Source organism: Anomaloglossus baeobatrachus, chromosome 6, assembly GCF_048569485.1.
Source record: "Anomaloglossus baeobatrachus isolate aAnoBae1 chromosome 6, aAnoBae1.hap1, whole genome shotgun sequence".
NCBI lineage: Eukaryota > Metazoa > Chordata > Amphibia > Anura > Aromobatidae > Anomaloglossus > Anomaloglossus baeobatrachus.
The window spans coordinates 573,388,298-573,405,434 of record NC_134358.1 but is presented as its reverse complement, the minus strand read 5'-3'; the positions used below and the strand labels follow the sequence as shown (position 1 = coordinate 573,405,434).

Genomic DNA, 17,137 nt, shown 5'->3' with positions numbered 1-17,137 from the left:
TTCCTATATATTATATAGAGACATTACACACAGAGGGATTTATTCCTATATATTATATAGTCATTACACACAGAGGGATCTATTCCTATATATTATATAGAGTCGTTACACACAGAGGGATCTATTCCTATATATTATATAGTCATTACACACAGAGGGATCTATTCCTATATATTATATAGAGACATTACACACAGAGGGATCTATTCCTATATATTATATAGAGACATTACACACAGAGGGATCTATTCCTATATATTATATAGAGACATTACACACAGAGGGATCTATTCCTATATATTATATAGTCATTACACACAGAGGGATCTATTCCTATATATTATATAGAGACATTACACACAGAGGGATCTATTCCTATATATTATATAGTCATTACACACAGAGGGATCTATTCCTATATATTATGCAGAGTCATTACACACAGAGGGATCTATTCCTATATATTATATAGTCATTACACACAGAGGGATCTATTCCTATATATTATATAGAGTCATTACACACAGAGGGATCTATTCCTATATATTATATAGTCATTACACACAGAGGGATCTATTCCTATATATTATATAGAGACATTACACACAGAGGGATCTATTCCTATATATTATATAGTCATTACACACAGAGGGATCTATTCCTATATATTATATAGAGACATTACACACAGAGGGATCTATTCCTATATATTATATAGTCATTACACACAGAGGGATCTATTCCTATATATTATACAGAGTCATTACACACAGAGGGATCTATTCCTATATATTATATAGTCATTACACAGAGGGATCTATTCCTATATATTATATAGAGACATTACACACAGAGGGATCTATTCCTATATATTATATAGAGACATTACACACAGAGGGATCTATTCCTATATATTATATAGAGACATTACACACAGAGGGATCTATTCCTATATATTATATAGTCATTACACACAGAGGGATTTATTCCTATATATTATATAGAGTCATTACACACAGAGGGATCTATTCCTATATATTATATAGAGTCATTACACACAGAGGGATCTATTCCTATATATTATATAGTCATTACACACAGAGGGATCTATTCCTATATATTATATAGAGTCATTACACACAGAGGGATCTATTCCTATATATTATATAGAGACATTACACACAGAGGGATCTATTCCTATATATTATATAGAGACATTACACACAGAGGGATTTATTCCTATATATTATATAGTCATTACACACAGAGGGATCTATTCCTATATATTATATAGAGTCATTACACACAGAGGGATCTATTCCTATATATTATATAGTCATTACACACAGAGGGATCTATTCCTATATATTATATAGAGACATTACACACAGAGGGATCTATTTCTATATATTATATAGAGACATTACACACAGAGGGATCTATTCCTATATATTATATAGAGACATTACACACAGAGGGACCTATCCTATATATTATATAGAGACATTACACACAGAGGGATCTATTCCTATATATTATATAGTCATTACACACAGAGGGATCTATTCCTATATATTATATAGAGACATTACACACAGAGGGACCTATCCTATATATTATATAGAGACATTACACACAGAGGGATCTATTTCTATATATTATATAGAGACATTACACACAGAGGGATCTATTCCTATATATTATATAGAGTCATTACACACAGAGGGATCTATTCCTATATATTATATAGTCATTACACACAGAGGGATCTATTCCTATATATTATATAGAGACATTACACACAGATGGATCTATTCCTATATATTATATAGTCATTACACACAGAGGGATCTATTCCTATATATTTTATAGTCATTACACACAGAGGGATCTATTCATATATATTATATAGAGACATTACACACAGAGGGATCTATTTCTATATATTATATAGAGACATTACACACAGAGGGATCTATTCTTATATATTATATAGAGACAGTACACACAGAGGGATCTATTCCCATATATTATATAGAGACATTACACACAGAGGGATCTATTCCTATATATTATATAGACACATTACACACAGAGGGACCTATCCTATATATTATATAGAGACATTACACACAGAGGGATCTATTCCTATATATTATATAGTCATTACACACAGAGGGATCTATTCCTATATATTATATAGTCATTACACACAGAGGGATCTATTCCTATATATTATATAGAGACATTACACACAGAGGGATCTATTCCTATATATTATATAGAGACATTACACACAGAGGGATTTATTCCTATATATTATATAGTCATTACACACAGAGGGATCTATTCCTATATATTATATAGAGTCATTACACACAGAGGGATCTATTCCTATATATTATATAGTCATTACACACAGAGGGATCTATTCCTATATATTATATAGAGACATTACACACAGAGGGATCTATTTCTATATATTATATAGAGACATTACACACAGAGGGATCTATTCCTTTATATTATATAGAGACATTACACACAGAGGGACCTATCCTATATATTATATAGAGACATTACACACAGAGGGATCTATTCCTATATATTATATAGAGACATTACACACAGAGGGACCTATCCTATATATTATATAGAGACATTACACACAGAGGGATCTATTCCTATATATTATATAGAGTCATTACACACAGAGGGATCTATTCCTATATATTATATAGTCATTACACACAGAGGGATCTATTCCTATATATTATATAGAGTCATTACACACAGAGGGATCTATTCCTATATATTATATAGAGACATTACACACAGAGGGACCTATCCTATATATTATATAGAGTCATTACACACAGAGGGATCTATTCCTATATATTATATAGTCATTACACACAGAGGGATCTATTCCTATATATTATATAGAGTCATTACACACAGAGGGATCTATTCCTATATATTATATAGTCATTACACACAGAGGGATCTATTCATATATATTATATAGAGACATTACACACAGAGGGATCTATTTCTATATATTATATAGACACATTACACACAGAGGGATCTATTCCTATATATTATATAGAGACAGTACACACAGAGGGATCTATTCCCATATATTATATAGAGACATTACACACAGAGGGATCTATTCCTATATATTATATAGAGACATTACACACAGAGGGACCTATCCTATATATTATATAGATATATTACACACAGAGGGATCTATTCCTATATATTATATAGTCATTACACACAGAGGGATCTATTCCTATATATTATATAGAGTCATTACACACAGAGGGATCTATTCCTATATATATAGAGTCATTACACACAGAGGGATCTATTCCTATATATTATATAGAGACATTACACACAGAGGGATCTATTCCTATATATTATATAGAGACATTACACACAGAGGGATCTATTCCTATATATTATATAGAGACAGTACACACAGAGGGATCTATTCCTGTATATTATATAGTCATTACACACAGAGGGATTTATTCCTATATATTATATAGAGACATTACACACAGAGGAGTCTATTTCTATATATTATATAGAGTCATTACACACAGAGGGATCTATTCCTATATATTATATAGAGACATTACACACAGAGGGATCTATTCCTATATATTATATAGAGACATTACACACAGAGGGATCTATTCCTATATATTATATAGAGACATTACACACAGAGGGATCTATTCCTATATATTATATAGAGACATTACACACAGAGGGATCTATTCCTATATATTATATAGAGACATTACACACAGAGGGATCTATTCCTATATAGTATATAGAGACATTACACACAGAGGGATGTATTCCTATATATTATATAGAGACATTACACACAGAGGGATCTATTCCTATATATTATATAGAGACATTACACACAGAGGGATCTATTCCTATATATTATATAGAGACATTACACACAGAGGGATCTATTCCTATATATTATATAGAGACATTACACACAGAGGGATCTATTCCTATATATTATATAGAGACATTACACACAGAGGGATCTATTTCTATATATTATATAGAGACATTACACACAGAGGGATCTATTCCTATATATTATATAGAGACATTACACACAGAGGGATCTATTCCTATATATTGTATAGAGACATTACACACAGAGGGATCTATTCCTATATATTATATAGAGACATTACACACAGAGGGATCTATTCCTATATATTACCGTATTTTTTGGCCCATAAGACGCACCCTGGTTTTAGAGGAGGAAAATAAAATTTTAAGCAAAAAATGTGGTGATTAGTGTTGAGCGAGTACGCTTGTCACTACTCGGTACTCGCACGAGTATCACTGTACTCGGGCTACTCGGCGGGGACCGAGTAATCTCGCGATACTTGTGCTGTACTCGTGGTCTTCATCCCTGCATGTTGGCGCTCTTTTGAGAGCCAACCCTCATGCAGGGATTGGCTGGCAGACCACTGCAATGCCACAGCCCTGTTAGTTGTGGAATTGCAGTGATTGGCCGGCCCGCACAGCGTGACCGAGCCTTTATACCGGCGGGCGCGCTGTGCTCTGCTCACAGCCATCCAGACAGTCAGTGCAGGGAGAGTGTTGCTGCTTCAGGGAAAGGTTTGCGGCCCTTTATAGTTATTTCCGTAGCAGGGCTGCAAACAGTGTGACCAAAAGTCCTTCTCAGGACTATTCTAGTTGTATACAGGCAGGCAGGGTATAGCCAGGTCGGAGTACAGGAGCAGAGTCCTTCTCAGGACTATTGTTGCTGTATACAGGCAGGGCAGGCAGGGTATAGCCAGGTCGGAATACAGGCTAGTGACCAGAAGAGTCCTTCTCAGGACTATTGTAGCTGTATACAGGCAGGCAGGGTATATAGCCATTCCTAGTGGTGACCGTATACCAGCCTTCATCATATCTGGGGCTGGTGTACACAGTCTAAAACAGTCCAGATAGTGTCAGGCTTCTCAGTAATTGTCGCTCCTAAAAACCTGTTGGGTTCTTATTGCGTCCGTGCTTGCATTTAAAAACAGCACGTGTGTGGCAGTCGGTGGCAGCGTCAGGCTCCATATTGTCCCTGGATAGAGACGTGCATGATGGCCTGTAAACCTGAAGTGCCCATTGTAAGGAAGTGGGTCTATTGTAGTATAGCCCTTTGGCAGGGCAGCCAAAAATTTGGAGGCTCCACATTGTCCCTGGATAGAGACGTGCATGAGGGCCTCAAAACATTGTTCCCATTGCAAAGGAGCGGGTCTCCTGTCGTTGTAATGCCCATTCTGAAAGAATGGGCGAAAAAATTTACCACTGGGGGTATACCTGAAACAACGGCCTAACTATTGTAACGGTCATCATGGTGGCGCATGAGGAGAAGGAGGAGCAGTCCAGCGATTAGCCAAAGTCCAGAAGTGTGTACCCATGGGTGAGTGGAGGTACATGGCAAATTCCCGTTACAAACTTTAAATTCCGCTCTCATTTGCTGGTGGTGTGGTGAAGTCTGGCCCAATCCAACCCTTGTTCATCTTGATCAGAGTCAGCCTGTCAGCATTTACAGTTGACAGGCGGGTGCGTTTATCTGTAATGATTCCACCTGCGGCACTAAAAACACGCTCTGACAAAACGCTAGCGGCAGGGCAGGCCAGGACTTCCAAGGCATAGAGAGCCAATTCATGCCACGTGTCCAGCTTGGATACCCAATAATTGTAAGGCACAGAGGAATGTCGGAGTACAGTTGTTCGATCTGCAAGGTACTCCTTGAGCATCTGGGCAGACTTAGGATTTCTTAAGGCACTACCCCGCACCTCAGGGGCTGTGGTACATGAGGGGCTGAGAAAACTGTCCCACATCTTAAAGACTGTTCCCCTACCTCTGGCGGATTGGACTTGTGCCCCTCTCGGCTGTACGCCTTGGTTGTCCACTGATTCCTGACTTATGCCGCTAGCGTTTTGTGAGAGGAATGCTTTGCCTACTTCCGTGACTATGGCCTTCCGGAACTGCTGCATTTTGCCTGACCTCTCCGCCTCGGGAATAAGAGACATAAAGTTCTCCTTTTAGCGTGGGTCTAACAGTGTTACCAACCAGTAAAGATTGTCGGCCAAGATGTTCTTAACACGAGGGTCACGAGACAGGCAGCTTACCATAAAGTCAGCCATGTGCGCCAGACTCTTAACAGCCATCACTTCAGTATCCTGACCAACACGATGACTGAACATGCTGTCCTCCTCCTCCTCCTCCTCCTCCTCCTCAGCATCTACACTGTCCTCTGGCCAGCCACGCTGAACCGAGGATATGACTGGTGTGCATGTCATATCCTCAATTTGGCCGGAGAGTTGCTCCATGTCTTCATCCTCCTCCTCCTCGTCATAGTCCTCCACTGCATGTTGTGATGAAACGAGGCTGGGCTGTGTGTTATCACCCACACTCACTACTGTTCCTTGCTCCAACTCATCGCGCTCCGCCTGCAATGCATCATGTTTGTTTTTGAGCAGAGACCATTTTAGAAGGCAGAGAAGCGGTATGGTGACGCTAATAATGTCGTCATCGCCGCTCACCATCTTGGTGGAGTCCTCAAAGTTTTGGCGGATTGTACATAGGTCGGACATCCATCTCCACTCCTCAGGTGTTATGTGTGGAGTTTTACCCATTTCCCGACGGCTTACGTGATGCAGGTACTCAACAACTGCCCTCTTCTGCTCACATATCCTGACCAACATGTGCAGAGTTGAATTCCAATGCGTGGGGACATCACACACCAGTCTGTGAGCCGGAAGATGCAAACGGCGCTGAAAGCCGGCAAGGCCGGCTGAAGCAGTAGGTGACTTTCGAAAATGTGCAGACAGGTTGCAAACTTTTACCAGCAGATCAGACAGCTCTGGGTATGACTTTAGAAACCGCTGAACCACGAGGTTGAGCACATGGGCCACGCATGGAACATGTGTCAGCTGGCCTCGCCTCAAAGCCGCCACCAGGTTCCGGCCATTGTCACACACGACCTTTCCTGGCTTTAGGTTCAGAGGTGTGAGCCAGTGATCTGCCTGCTGTTTCAGAGCTGTCCACACCTCTTCTGCATTGTGGGGTTTGTCACCTATGCAGATTAGCTTCAGCACAAACCTGTTGCCGCTTCGCCGAGGCAGTGCTGCAGTGCTTCTGTGTCGTCCTGGACAAGCCAGGAGCCACAGAGCACAACACTTACACACCCCACACTCCCTGCAGGCACATCATAGTCAAAACACAAAATCCTTGTTGCCTTCCCCAGGGGCTGTTGTCCACACCAGGGGGTGGAGCCAGGCGGTTAGTCTCCACCCACCAAGGAGTTCACAGTCCTGGAGGAGGGAAAACACAGGCAGTGAGAGTTAAGCTAAGGAAGTGGAAGGAGGAAAGTAGTAGAGAGGAGAAAAGTGACAGCAAAGAGCCTGAAGTTGGTCCGGGTGTGTGGCCCGGACAGGACAGCAAGGTTGGCAGGCGGTGGTGACCGTCTGCAGTGGAGGCCGATTGGAGTCTGCCGTAAGGACCGTGGATGGGTGGTGACCCGGCGGTACCGGACTGGTATACAAAGAGAAGCCAGCACCATTGGCAGGGGCCTTTCGGATCCCGGCAAGGCTTGGAGTCGTCGTGAATTTGCCAAATCCGTTAGTGAAGGGGACCTCCGGGTTTCCAAACAGCCAAGTCCCGATAGAAGGCAACCGTCCAACTGTGAAGGGGACACCCCGCCACCGCCAAGGGCAACCGTCTCCCAGGGCCAGCACCTGCGGGCAAAAGGGGCTCCTCCGGCCCATATCCAGGTCGGGGAGCGGGTTACCGGTGGGAACCCATCGCTACCAACACTGAACTTAGGTGCAGGGAGAGACAGTCATCACTAACCTGCAGGGAGGAACAACCGCAGCCGTCCGAGGGACCCGTCCATCCAGCCGCTTGTTTTACTGTGAACTGTGTCATCATCATTGGGCTGAGTGAGTACCTCCGTGCCGTGCGGCACAGCGCTGCCCCTGCGACCCTGCACCTCATCAGGCCCCGCAACCCGCCTGTCATCCATCTCTACCCCATCACCAGGCCCCGGGACAACCAACCCCCCTACCCACGGAGGGGAGAAATAACAACAAAGCTGCTCCCTGTCACCGCTCCCGGGATCCCCGTCCAGAGCAGCGGTGGTGTCCACACAATCACCACAACCGTGGGTGGCGTCACGGACAATATCCCCAAAACCCAAACCACCCCTTTTCACTCACGGGTGAGGATTGCCGCTCGAGTCCCCGGGATCCGGCCATCGCTCGAGCCACCGAGCAGCAGCAGCCGTAGAGCAGCGGCAGCCGGACCCGAGCAGTGGGAGAGCGCAGCGTCCCCTCCTCCGCCCGCGACACTTCCAGCTTGGGACTGGTGTGGAGGGTAAAGTGGATGAGGATGCGCAGGAGGAGGCTGAGGAGCATGACATTCCGGAGCTGTAGAGTGTGGGTGAAACCCTGACTGAGGTAGGGCCTGCAAAACTTGGTGTGGGAAGGACGTGTTCCGTCCCTCGCTCAGACTGGGTCCCAGCTTCCACAATATTAACCCAGTGTGCCGTCAACGAGATGTAGCGGCCTTGCCCACAAGCACTTGTCCATGTGTCTGTGGTTAGGTGGACTTTGGCTGAAACAGCGTTGTTCAGGGCACGTGTGATGTTTTGTGACACGTGGTTATGTAATGCGGGGACGGCACACCGGGAGAAATAGTGGCGGCTGGGGACCGAGTAACGTGGGACAGCTGCCGCCATCAGGTCGCGGAATGCTTCTGTCTCCACCAGCCTAAGGGTGGAAACACATCTATGCGAGTAAAATCGGTCCGACTGGGCTGAAAAAAACTCTGCTGATTTTAGTTCACGTTAGGTGCGAGTGCAACGCAAGTGCGATGCTATTTCTGAATAAATTAATGATTTTACTAGCGTGTGTAATGCGTGTGTAATGCGTATTTTTTACTATGTCATCTGCCATTCAGCGCTGCTACATGGCCGCTGACAGCAGACACAGACAGCCATGTAGCAGAGCTGAATGGCAGATGACAGCAGATACAGACAGAGCCGCACAATCAGAATGAACTCGGGTGAACTTCACCCGACTTCATTGTCATGCTGCGGCTCTGTCTGTGCCGCGTCCTGATTAGCGGTCACCAGTGAAGGGCTCACCGGTGACCACTAATCCCCCGAGTGACTGAAGTTAGCAGCCCTCTCTCATACTCACCGATCCCCGGCGCCGCGCTGCACGGCATTCACACTGCTCCGGCGGCTTTTACTATTTTGAAAAAGCCGGCCGCTCATTAAACAATCTCGTATTCCCTGCTTTCCCCGCCCACAGGCGCCTATGATTGGTTGCAGTGAGACACGCCCCCACGCTGAGTGACAGGTGTCACACTGCACCCAATCACAGCAGCCGGTGGGCGGATCTATACTGTGCAGTGAAATAAATAAATAAATAATTAAAAAAAATGGCGTGCGGTCCCCCCCAATTTTAATACCAGCCAGATAAAGCCATACGGCTGAAGGCTGGTATTCTCAGGATGGGGAGCTCCACGTTATGGGGAGCCCCCCACCCTAACAATATCAGCCAGCAGCCGCCCAGAATTGCCACATACATTATATGCGACAGTTCTGGGACTGCACCCGGCTCTTCCCGATTTGCCCTGGTGCCATTCATATGTTCATGGCAGTAATGCAGATTCCATTTTTTCACATTTTCACTCTTACATATAGCTATTGGATTTTTCAAGTCAGTATTCACACAGCAGTTTCTGCTATTTCATGTATTCCCCTTACATAGTCACTGGTGTGCATACCTTATCTCCCCATAGTGATGTTTTTTTAGGTTTTTGCACCCAGTTCAGACTTAGAATGGTGTTCCAAACGTTATTCCTTATTGTTAGCGATTTTTTTCTCAGTCCGATTTGCACTGAGAAAAAAATCGCAGATGAGAGCTGAATCATTCACTAACATGTGTCCGATTCCAATGCGAGATTTTCTGGCATTGCTCTACTGCGAAAAACTCGCAAGTGAGAAGCCGGCCTAAAAGGCAACATTTCCAGCGCAAGCAGTCGCGAAATGTTAGCATTTAGAACTGTGGCATGTGGGGTGTTGGCAGTGTATTTGCGCCTGCGTTCAAAGGTTTGCTGAATGGATAACTGAACGCTGCGCTGGGACAAGGACGTGCTTGATGATGGTGTTATTTCTGCGTAGGCAACTGCAGGTGCAGGAGTGGAGGAGGCTTGTTCTCGGGCAGCAAGGACAGGGGATTGGCTCGCATGCACAACCAGCGAAGACGTAGCAGTGACATCAGCAAGCACTGCTCCTCGACTCTGTTGTACTTCCCACAAAGTCGGGTGCTTGGCTGACATGTGCCTGATCATGCTGGTGGTGGTCAGGCTGCTAGTTTTGGTACCCCTGCTGATGCTGGCACGGCAAGTGTTGCAAATGGCCTTTTTAGAATCATCTGGAGCCAACTTAAAAAACTGCCAGACTCGGGAAGACCTAACATTTGTACAGGCACCTTGTGTCGTGTTGTTGTTCCAGGGAACGGTTGCCTGACGTCTGCCTGGGGCCACCACCCTGCTTCTTACTGCCTGTTGGGATGCTACGCCTCCCTCCCCCTGTGCACTGCTGTCCTCGCTCTGCATATCCTCCTGCCAGGTTGGGTTAGTTACTGGATCATCCACCACGTCGTCTTCCTCTTCCGCACCCTGCTCCTCCTCCTGACTTCCTGACAATTGTGTCTCATCATCGTCCACCCCTTGTTGAGACACGTTGCCAACTTCGTGAGAACGTGGCTGCTCAAATATTTGGGCATCTGTACATACGATCTCGTCATGACCCACTTCAACATGAGCTGGCGAGAGGCCAGAATGTGCGAATGGAAACGTGAACAGCTCTTCCGAGTGTCCAAGTGTGGGATCAGTAATGTCCGAGGACGTGTACTCAGCCTTGTGGTAGGAAGGAGGATCAGGTTCTGAAATGTGCGGTGCAGTATCACGGCTACTGACACTTGACCGTGTGGAAGACAGAGTGTTTGTGGTGGTGCCAATCTGACTGGAAGCATTATCCGCTATCCAACTAACAACCTGTTGACACTGGTCTTGGTTCAAGAGCGGTGTACTGCTGCGGTCCCCAAGAATTTGGGACAGGACGTGCGAGCGAGTAGATGTGGCCCTTTGTTGTGGCGAAATTAGAGCTTGCCCACGACCTCGGCCTCTGCCTGCACCACCATCACGTCCACTTCCTTGTTCCTTGCCAACGCCCTTGCGCATTTTGCAATGCTGTGCTGATGTGTATTCACTAGACTTGTGCGTTATATCAAAGTTTGTGGAAATTGCACACAAGTGCACCTGTACGCTGCCACCGACAGGCACACACGTGCGGTTTTTAAATGCAAGCACGGACGCACTAAGAACCTAACAGGTCTCTATCCAGGGACAATGTGGAGCCTCCGAATTTTTGGCTGCCCTGCCTAAGGGCTATACTACAATACACCCACTTCCTTACAATGGGCACTTCAGGTTTACAGGCCCTCATGCACATCTCTATCCAGGGGCATTGGTGAACCTCACAATTTTGGACTGCCCTGGCAAAGGAAAATACTACAAAGACTCACTTCCTCAAAATGGGCACATTAGACTCAGAGGCCTTTATGTACGTCTCTTCTCAGGGACATCGGAGTGCCACACAATGTTTTACGTAAAATCTTTCATGTAATCCCCAAAAGTAACATACACCAGCTCTATCTCACTAGTGGGTCTGTGCCCTTAACATTTCCGCCATGAAAATTCATTTTGGTGTCATTTTTGAAGGTTTTCTGGTGAGTCCGTAAAAATGGCGTAAAACGCGGACAAAATTGTTCACAGCTGTGACTTTTGAGTGATAAATGCTTCAAGGGGTCTTCCCCATGCTGTTGCCATGTCATTTGAGCACTCTTCGGAGACTTTTGTGCCATTTTTAGGGTTTCTACATGCTGCCGGGGGTCATTTCATAAAAATACTCGGGTCTCCCATAGGATAACATTGGGCTCGGTGCTCGGGCCGAGTACACGAGTATCTTGGGATGCTCAGCCCGAGCCTCGAGCACCCGAGCTTTTTAGTACTCGCTCATCACTAGTGGTGATGACACACTGTTATGGGGCGAGGATCTGCTGCTGACACTGTTATGGGGGTAATGTCCCCAAATTCTCTACTAAGGTACCCCATCCTGATAATGATCCTCCTGCCTTGTATATGATCCCCATCCTTGTATACAGTGCTGACCAAAAGTATTGGCACCCCTGCAATTCTGTCGGATAATACTCAGTTTCTTCTTGAAAATGATTGCAATCACACATTCTTTGGTATTATTGTCTTAATTTATTTTGCTTACAATGAAAAAGCACAAAAGAGAATGAAACAAAAATCAAATCATTGATCATTTCAAACAAAACTCCAAAAATGGGCCAGACAAAAGTATTGGCACCCTTAGCCTAATACTTGGTTGCACAACCTTTAGCCAAAATAATGCGCACAACCGCTTCCGGTAACTATCAATGAGTTTCTTACAATGGTCTGCTGGAATTTTAGACCATTCTTCTTTGGCAAACTGCTCCAGGTCCCTGAGATGTGAAGGGTGCCTTCTCCAAACTGCCATTGTGAGATCTCTCCACAGGTCTTCTATGGGATTCAGGTCTGGACAATGCTGGCCACTTTAGTAGTCTCCAGTGCTTTCTCTCAAACCCTTTTCTAGTGCTTTTTGAAATGTGTTTTGGGTCATTGTCCTGCTGGAAGACCCATGACCTCTGAGGGAGACCCAGCTTTCTCACACTGGGCCCTACATTATGCTGCAACATTTGTTGGTAGTCTTCAGACTACTTCATAATGCCATGTACACGGTCAAGCAGCCCAGTGCCAGAGGCAGCAAAGCAACCCCAAAACATCAGGGAACCTCTGCCATGTTTGACTGTAGGGACTGTTCTTTTTTTTTTTCTGTAAACTCTATTGATGGCTTTTCCCAAAAAGCTCTACTTTGGTCTCATCTGACCAGAGAACGTTCTTCCAAAACGTTTTAGGCTTTCTCAGGTAAGTTTTGGCAAACTCCAGCCTGGCTTTTTTATGTCTCGGGGTAAGAAGTGGGGTCTTCCTGGGTATCCTACCATACAGTCCATTTTCATTCAGACGCCGACAGATTGTACGGGGTGACACTGATGTACCCTCGGACTGCAGGGCAGCTTGAACTTGTTTGGATGTTAGTCGAGGTTCTTTATCCACCATCCGCACAATCTTGCGTTGAAATCTCTCGTCAATTTTTCTTTTCCTTCCACATCTAGGGAGGTTAGCCACAGTGCCATGGGTTTTACACTTCTTGATGACACTGCGCACCGTAGACACAGGAACTTTCAGGTCTTTGGAGATGGACTTGTAGCCTTGACATTGCTCATGCTTCCTCACAATTTGGATTCTCAAGTCCTCAGACAGTTCTTTGGTCTTCTTTCTTTTCTCCATGCTCAATGTGGTGCACACAAGGACACAGGACAGAGGTTGAGTCAACTTTAATCCATGTCACCGGCTGCAACTGTGATTTATTATTGCCAATGTCGGTGAGTGAAATGGGGGATTGATTTGTGGGGATTTATTGTCCGTGACGCCACCCACGGTTGTGGTGATTGTGTGGACACCACCGCTGCTCTGGACGGGGATCCCGGGAGCGGTGACAGGGAGCAGCTGAGTTGTTAGTTCTCCCCTCCGTGGGTAGGAGGTTTTGTTGTCCCGGGGCCCGGTGATGGGGTAGGAATGGATGATGGCAGGCGGGTTGTGGGGCCTGGTGAGGTGCAGGGTCGCAGGGGCAGCGCTGTGCCGCACGGCACGGTGGTACTCACTCAGCCTGAGACGATGACACAGTTCTCGGTAAAACACACGGCTGGAAAGACAGGTCCCACGGACGGCTGCTGTTGCTTTTCCCCGGCAGGTTGACGGTGACTGCCTTTCCCTGCACCTATGTACTTCTGACGGTTCCAATGGGTTCCCACCGGTAACCCGCTCCCCGGCTTGGATATGGGCCGGAGGAGCCCCTTTTGCCCGCAGGTTCTGGCCCTGAGAAACGGTTGCCTTGGCGGTGGCGGTGTCTCTCTCACTGGGTTGGACTGTTGCCTTCTGTCGGGACTTGACTGTTTGGAAACCCAGGAGGTTCCCTTCACTAACGGATTCGGCAAATTCACGGCGACTCCTAGCCTTGCCGGGGTCCGAAAAGCCCCTGCCAATGGTGCTGGCTTCTCCTTGTGTACCGGTCCGGTACCGCCGGGCCACCGCCCGTCCATGGTCCTTACGGTAAACTCCGATAGGCCACTCCTGCAGACGGTCACCACCGTCTGCCAACCTTGCTGTCTCGCCCGGGCCACATACCCGGACGCTCTCAGTCAGTTGCTCTACTCCTACACTTTCCTCCTTCCACTTTCACTGTCAAAACTAATCTGAGCTCTTTTCCCGCCTCCAGGACTGTGAACTCCTCGGTGGGCGGGACCAACCGCCTGGCCCACCCCCTGGTGTGATCATCAGCCCCTGGAGGAAGGCAACAAGGGTTTTGTGTCTGGCTTTGATGTGCCTAACCGGGGTGTAAGGTGTGGTGGTGTAATTACCTGTGGCCCCTGGCTTGTCCAGGGCGCCACACAAACACCTGTTAGGTGCCACAGGTAAGTTACAGGGGCTGTTATTACACAAATTAGAAAAGCATCACATGATTTTTCACACAGTGCCAATACTTTTCTCCACCCCCTTTTTATGTTTGGTGTGGAATTATATACAATTTGGCTTTATGACAATTTGTTTTTTTGTTTTTTTTTCATTGAAGACAAAATAAATGAAGATAATAATACCAAAGAATTTGTGATTGCAATCATCTTCAGGACGAAACTGAGTATTCTCTGACAGAATTGCAAGGGTGCCAATACTTTTGGCCAGCACTGTATATGGTCGTGTTACACAATCTACAAGTGCACAAAGATACTACACATTCACCACGCGACAAGTGGCCTGTGCACCCCCAAATACCAGAGCTGAAGGCTAGGCCTAGGGGGGGGGCTGGTGACCTCTCTATACTACTGGGGGGGGGGCTGGTGACCTCTATAGTACTATGGGGGGGGGGGGCTGGTGACCTCTCTATAGTACTGGGGGGCCGCTGATTTCTCTATAGTACTGGGGGGCTGGTGACCTCTCTATACTACTGGGGGGGGGGCTTGCGACCTCTATAGTACTGAAGGGGGGCTGGTGACCTCTATAGTACTATGGGGGGGGGGGCTGGTGACCTCTCTATACTACTGGGGGGGGGGGGCTGGTGACCTCTATAGTACTGGGGGACTGGTGACCTCTCTCTATAGTACTGGGGGGGCTGGTGACCTCTCTCTATAGTACTGGGGGGGCTGGTGACCTCTCTCTATAGTACTGGGGGGGCTGGTGACCTCTCTCTATAGTACTGGGGGGGGGGGCTGGTGACCTCTCTGTATACTACTGGGGGGGGGGGCTGGTGACCTCTCTGTATAGTACTGGGGGGGGGGCTGGTGACCTCTCTATAGTACTGGGGGGCCGCTGATTTCTCTATAATACTGGGGGGCTGGTGACCTCTCTATAGTACTGGGGGGGACGGACTTGCGACCTCTATAGTACTGGGGGGGGGGCTGGTGACCTCTATAGTACTATGGGGGGGCTGGTGACCTCTCTATACTACTGGGGGGGGGCTGGTGACCTCTATAGTACTGGGGGGGCTGGTGACCTCTATAGTACTGGGGGACTGGTGACCTCTCTCTCTCTCTCTCTCTATAGTACTGGGGAGGCTGCTGACCTCTCTCTATAGTACTGGGGGGGCTAGTGACCTCTCTATAGTACTGGGGGGGGCTGGTGACCTCTCTCTATAGTACTGGGGGGGCTGGTGACCTCTCTCTATAGTACTGGGGGGGATGGTGACCTCTCTCTATAGTACTGGGGGGGCTGCTGACCTCTCTCTATAGTACTGGGGGGGCTGGTGACCTCTCTCTATAGTACTGGGGGGGCTGGTGACCTCTCTCTATAGTACTGGGGGGGCTGGTGACCTCTCTCTATAGTACTGGGGGGGGCTGGTGACCTCTCTCTATAGTACTGGGGGGGGCTGGTGACCTCTCTCTATAGTACTGGGGGGGCTGGTGACCTCTCGCTATAGTACTGGGGGGGTTGGTGACCTCTCGCTATAGTACTGGGGGGGCTGGTGACCTCTCTATAGTACTGGGGGGGGCTGGTGACCTCTCTTCATATTACAGTGTCTTCCTCCTTGTTTTTCGCCCCCTGCACTGAGCTGACATTATCCCCGGCCCCCCCTGACGGCTCCAGACAGCTGCAGCATCCCCCTCATCATCCTCAGTGGCGGCAGAGACTCCAGATGTCCCGTCCTGTGCAGCTGTCAGGAGTCACTCAACAAGAGGAGGGTCCTCCAATCTGCAACTGGTTTCTGCTGCCTGCGCTGCTGATATTTCCCCGTCCTCCAGCACTAAGCAGTCCTCTCCAGGACCCCGCTGTCTGCAGTCCTCCAGCACTAAGCAGCCCTCTCCAGGACCCCGCTGTCTTCAGTCCTCCAGCACTAAGCAGCCCTCTCCAGGACCCCGCTGTCTGCAGTCCTCCAGCACTAAGCAGTCCTCTCCAGGACCCCGCTGTCTGCAGTCCTCCAGCACTAAGCAGCCCTCTCCAGGACCCCGCTGTCTGCAGTCCTCCAGCACTAAGCAGCTCTCTCCAGGACCCCGCTGTCTGCAGTCCTCCAGCACTAAGCAGTCCTCTCCAGGACCCCGCTGTCTGCAGTCCTCCAGCACTAAGCAGCCCTCTCCAGGACCCCGCTGTCTGCAGTCCTCCAACACTAAGCAGCCCTCTCCAGGACCCCGCTGTCTGCTGTCCTCCAGCACTAAGCAGCCCTCTCCAGGACCCCGCTGTCTGCAGTCCTCCAGCACTAAGCAGTCCTCTCCAGGACCCCGCTGTCTGCAGTCCTCCAGCACTAAGCAGTCCTCTCCAGGACCCCGCTGTCTGTCGTTCCGGTGACGCTCCGGCCTCCACCTCCAGGGTTGTCGGCTCCTGTGATTGTGAGTAATGTATGAGG

At 47.3% G+C, this 17,137-nt stretch overlaps 1 protein-coding gene across 1 annotated transcript in view; it reads left to right on the top strand.

Annotated features, from left to right (window-relative positions):
* Positions 1 to 17,137, top strand: part of LOC142243695 (uncharacterized) — a 541,000-nt gene that overhangs the window by 294,617 nt on the left and 229,246 nt on the right. Inside the window, exon 1 of the mRNA XM_075315857.1 lies at positions 16,350 to 17,120. Within this exon, the coding sequence (XP_075171972.1) occupies positions 16,433 to 17,120 (688 nt within the window). The 5' untranslated portion in view covers positions 16,350 to 16,432. Of the gene's footprint in view, positions 17,121 to 17,137 lie in introns of the transcript that reaches the window.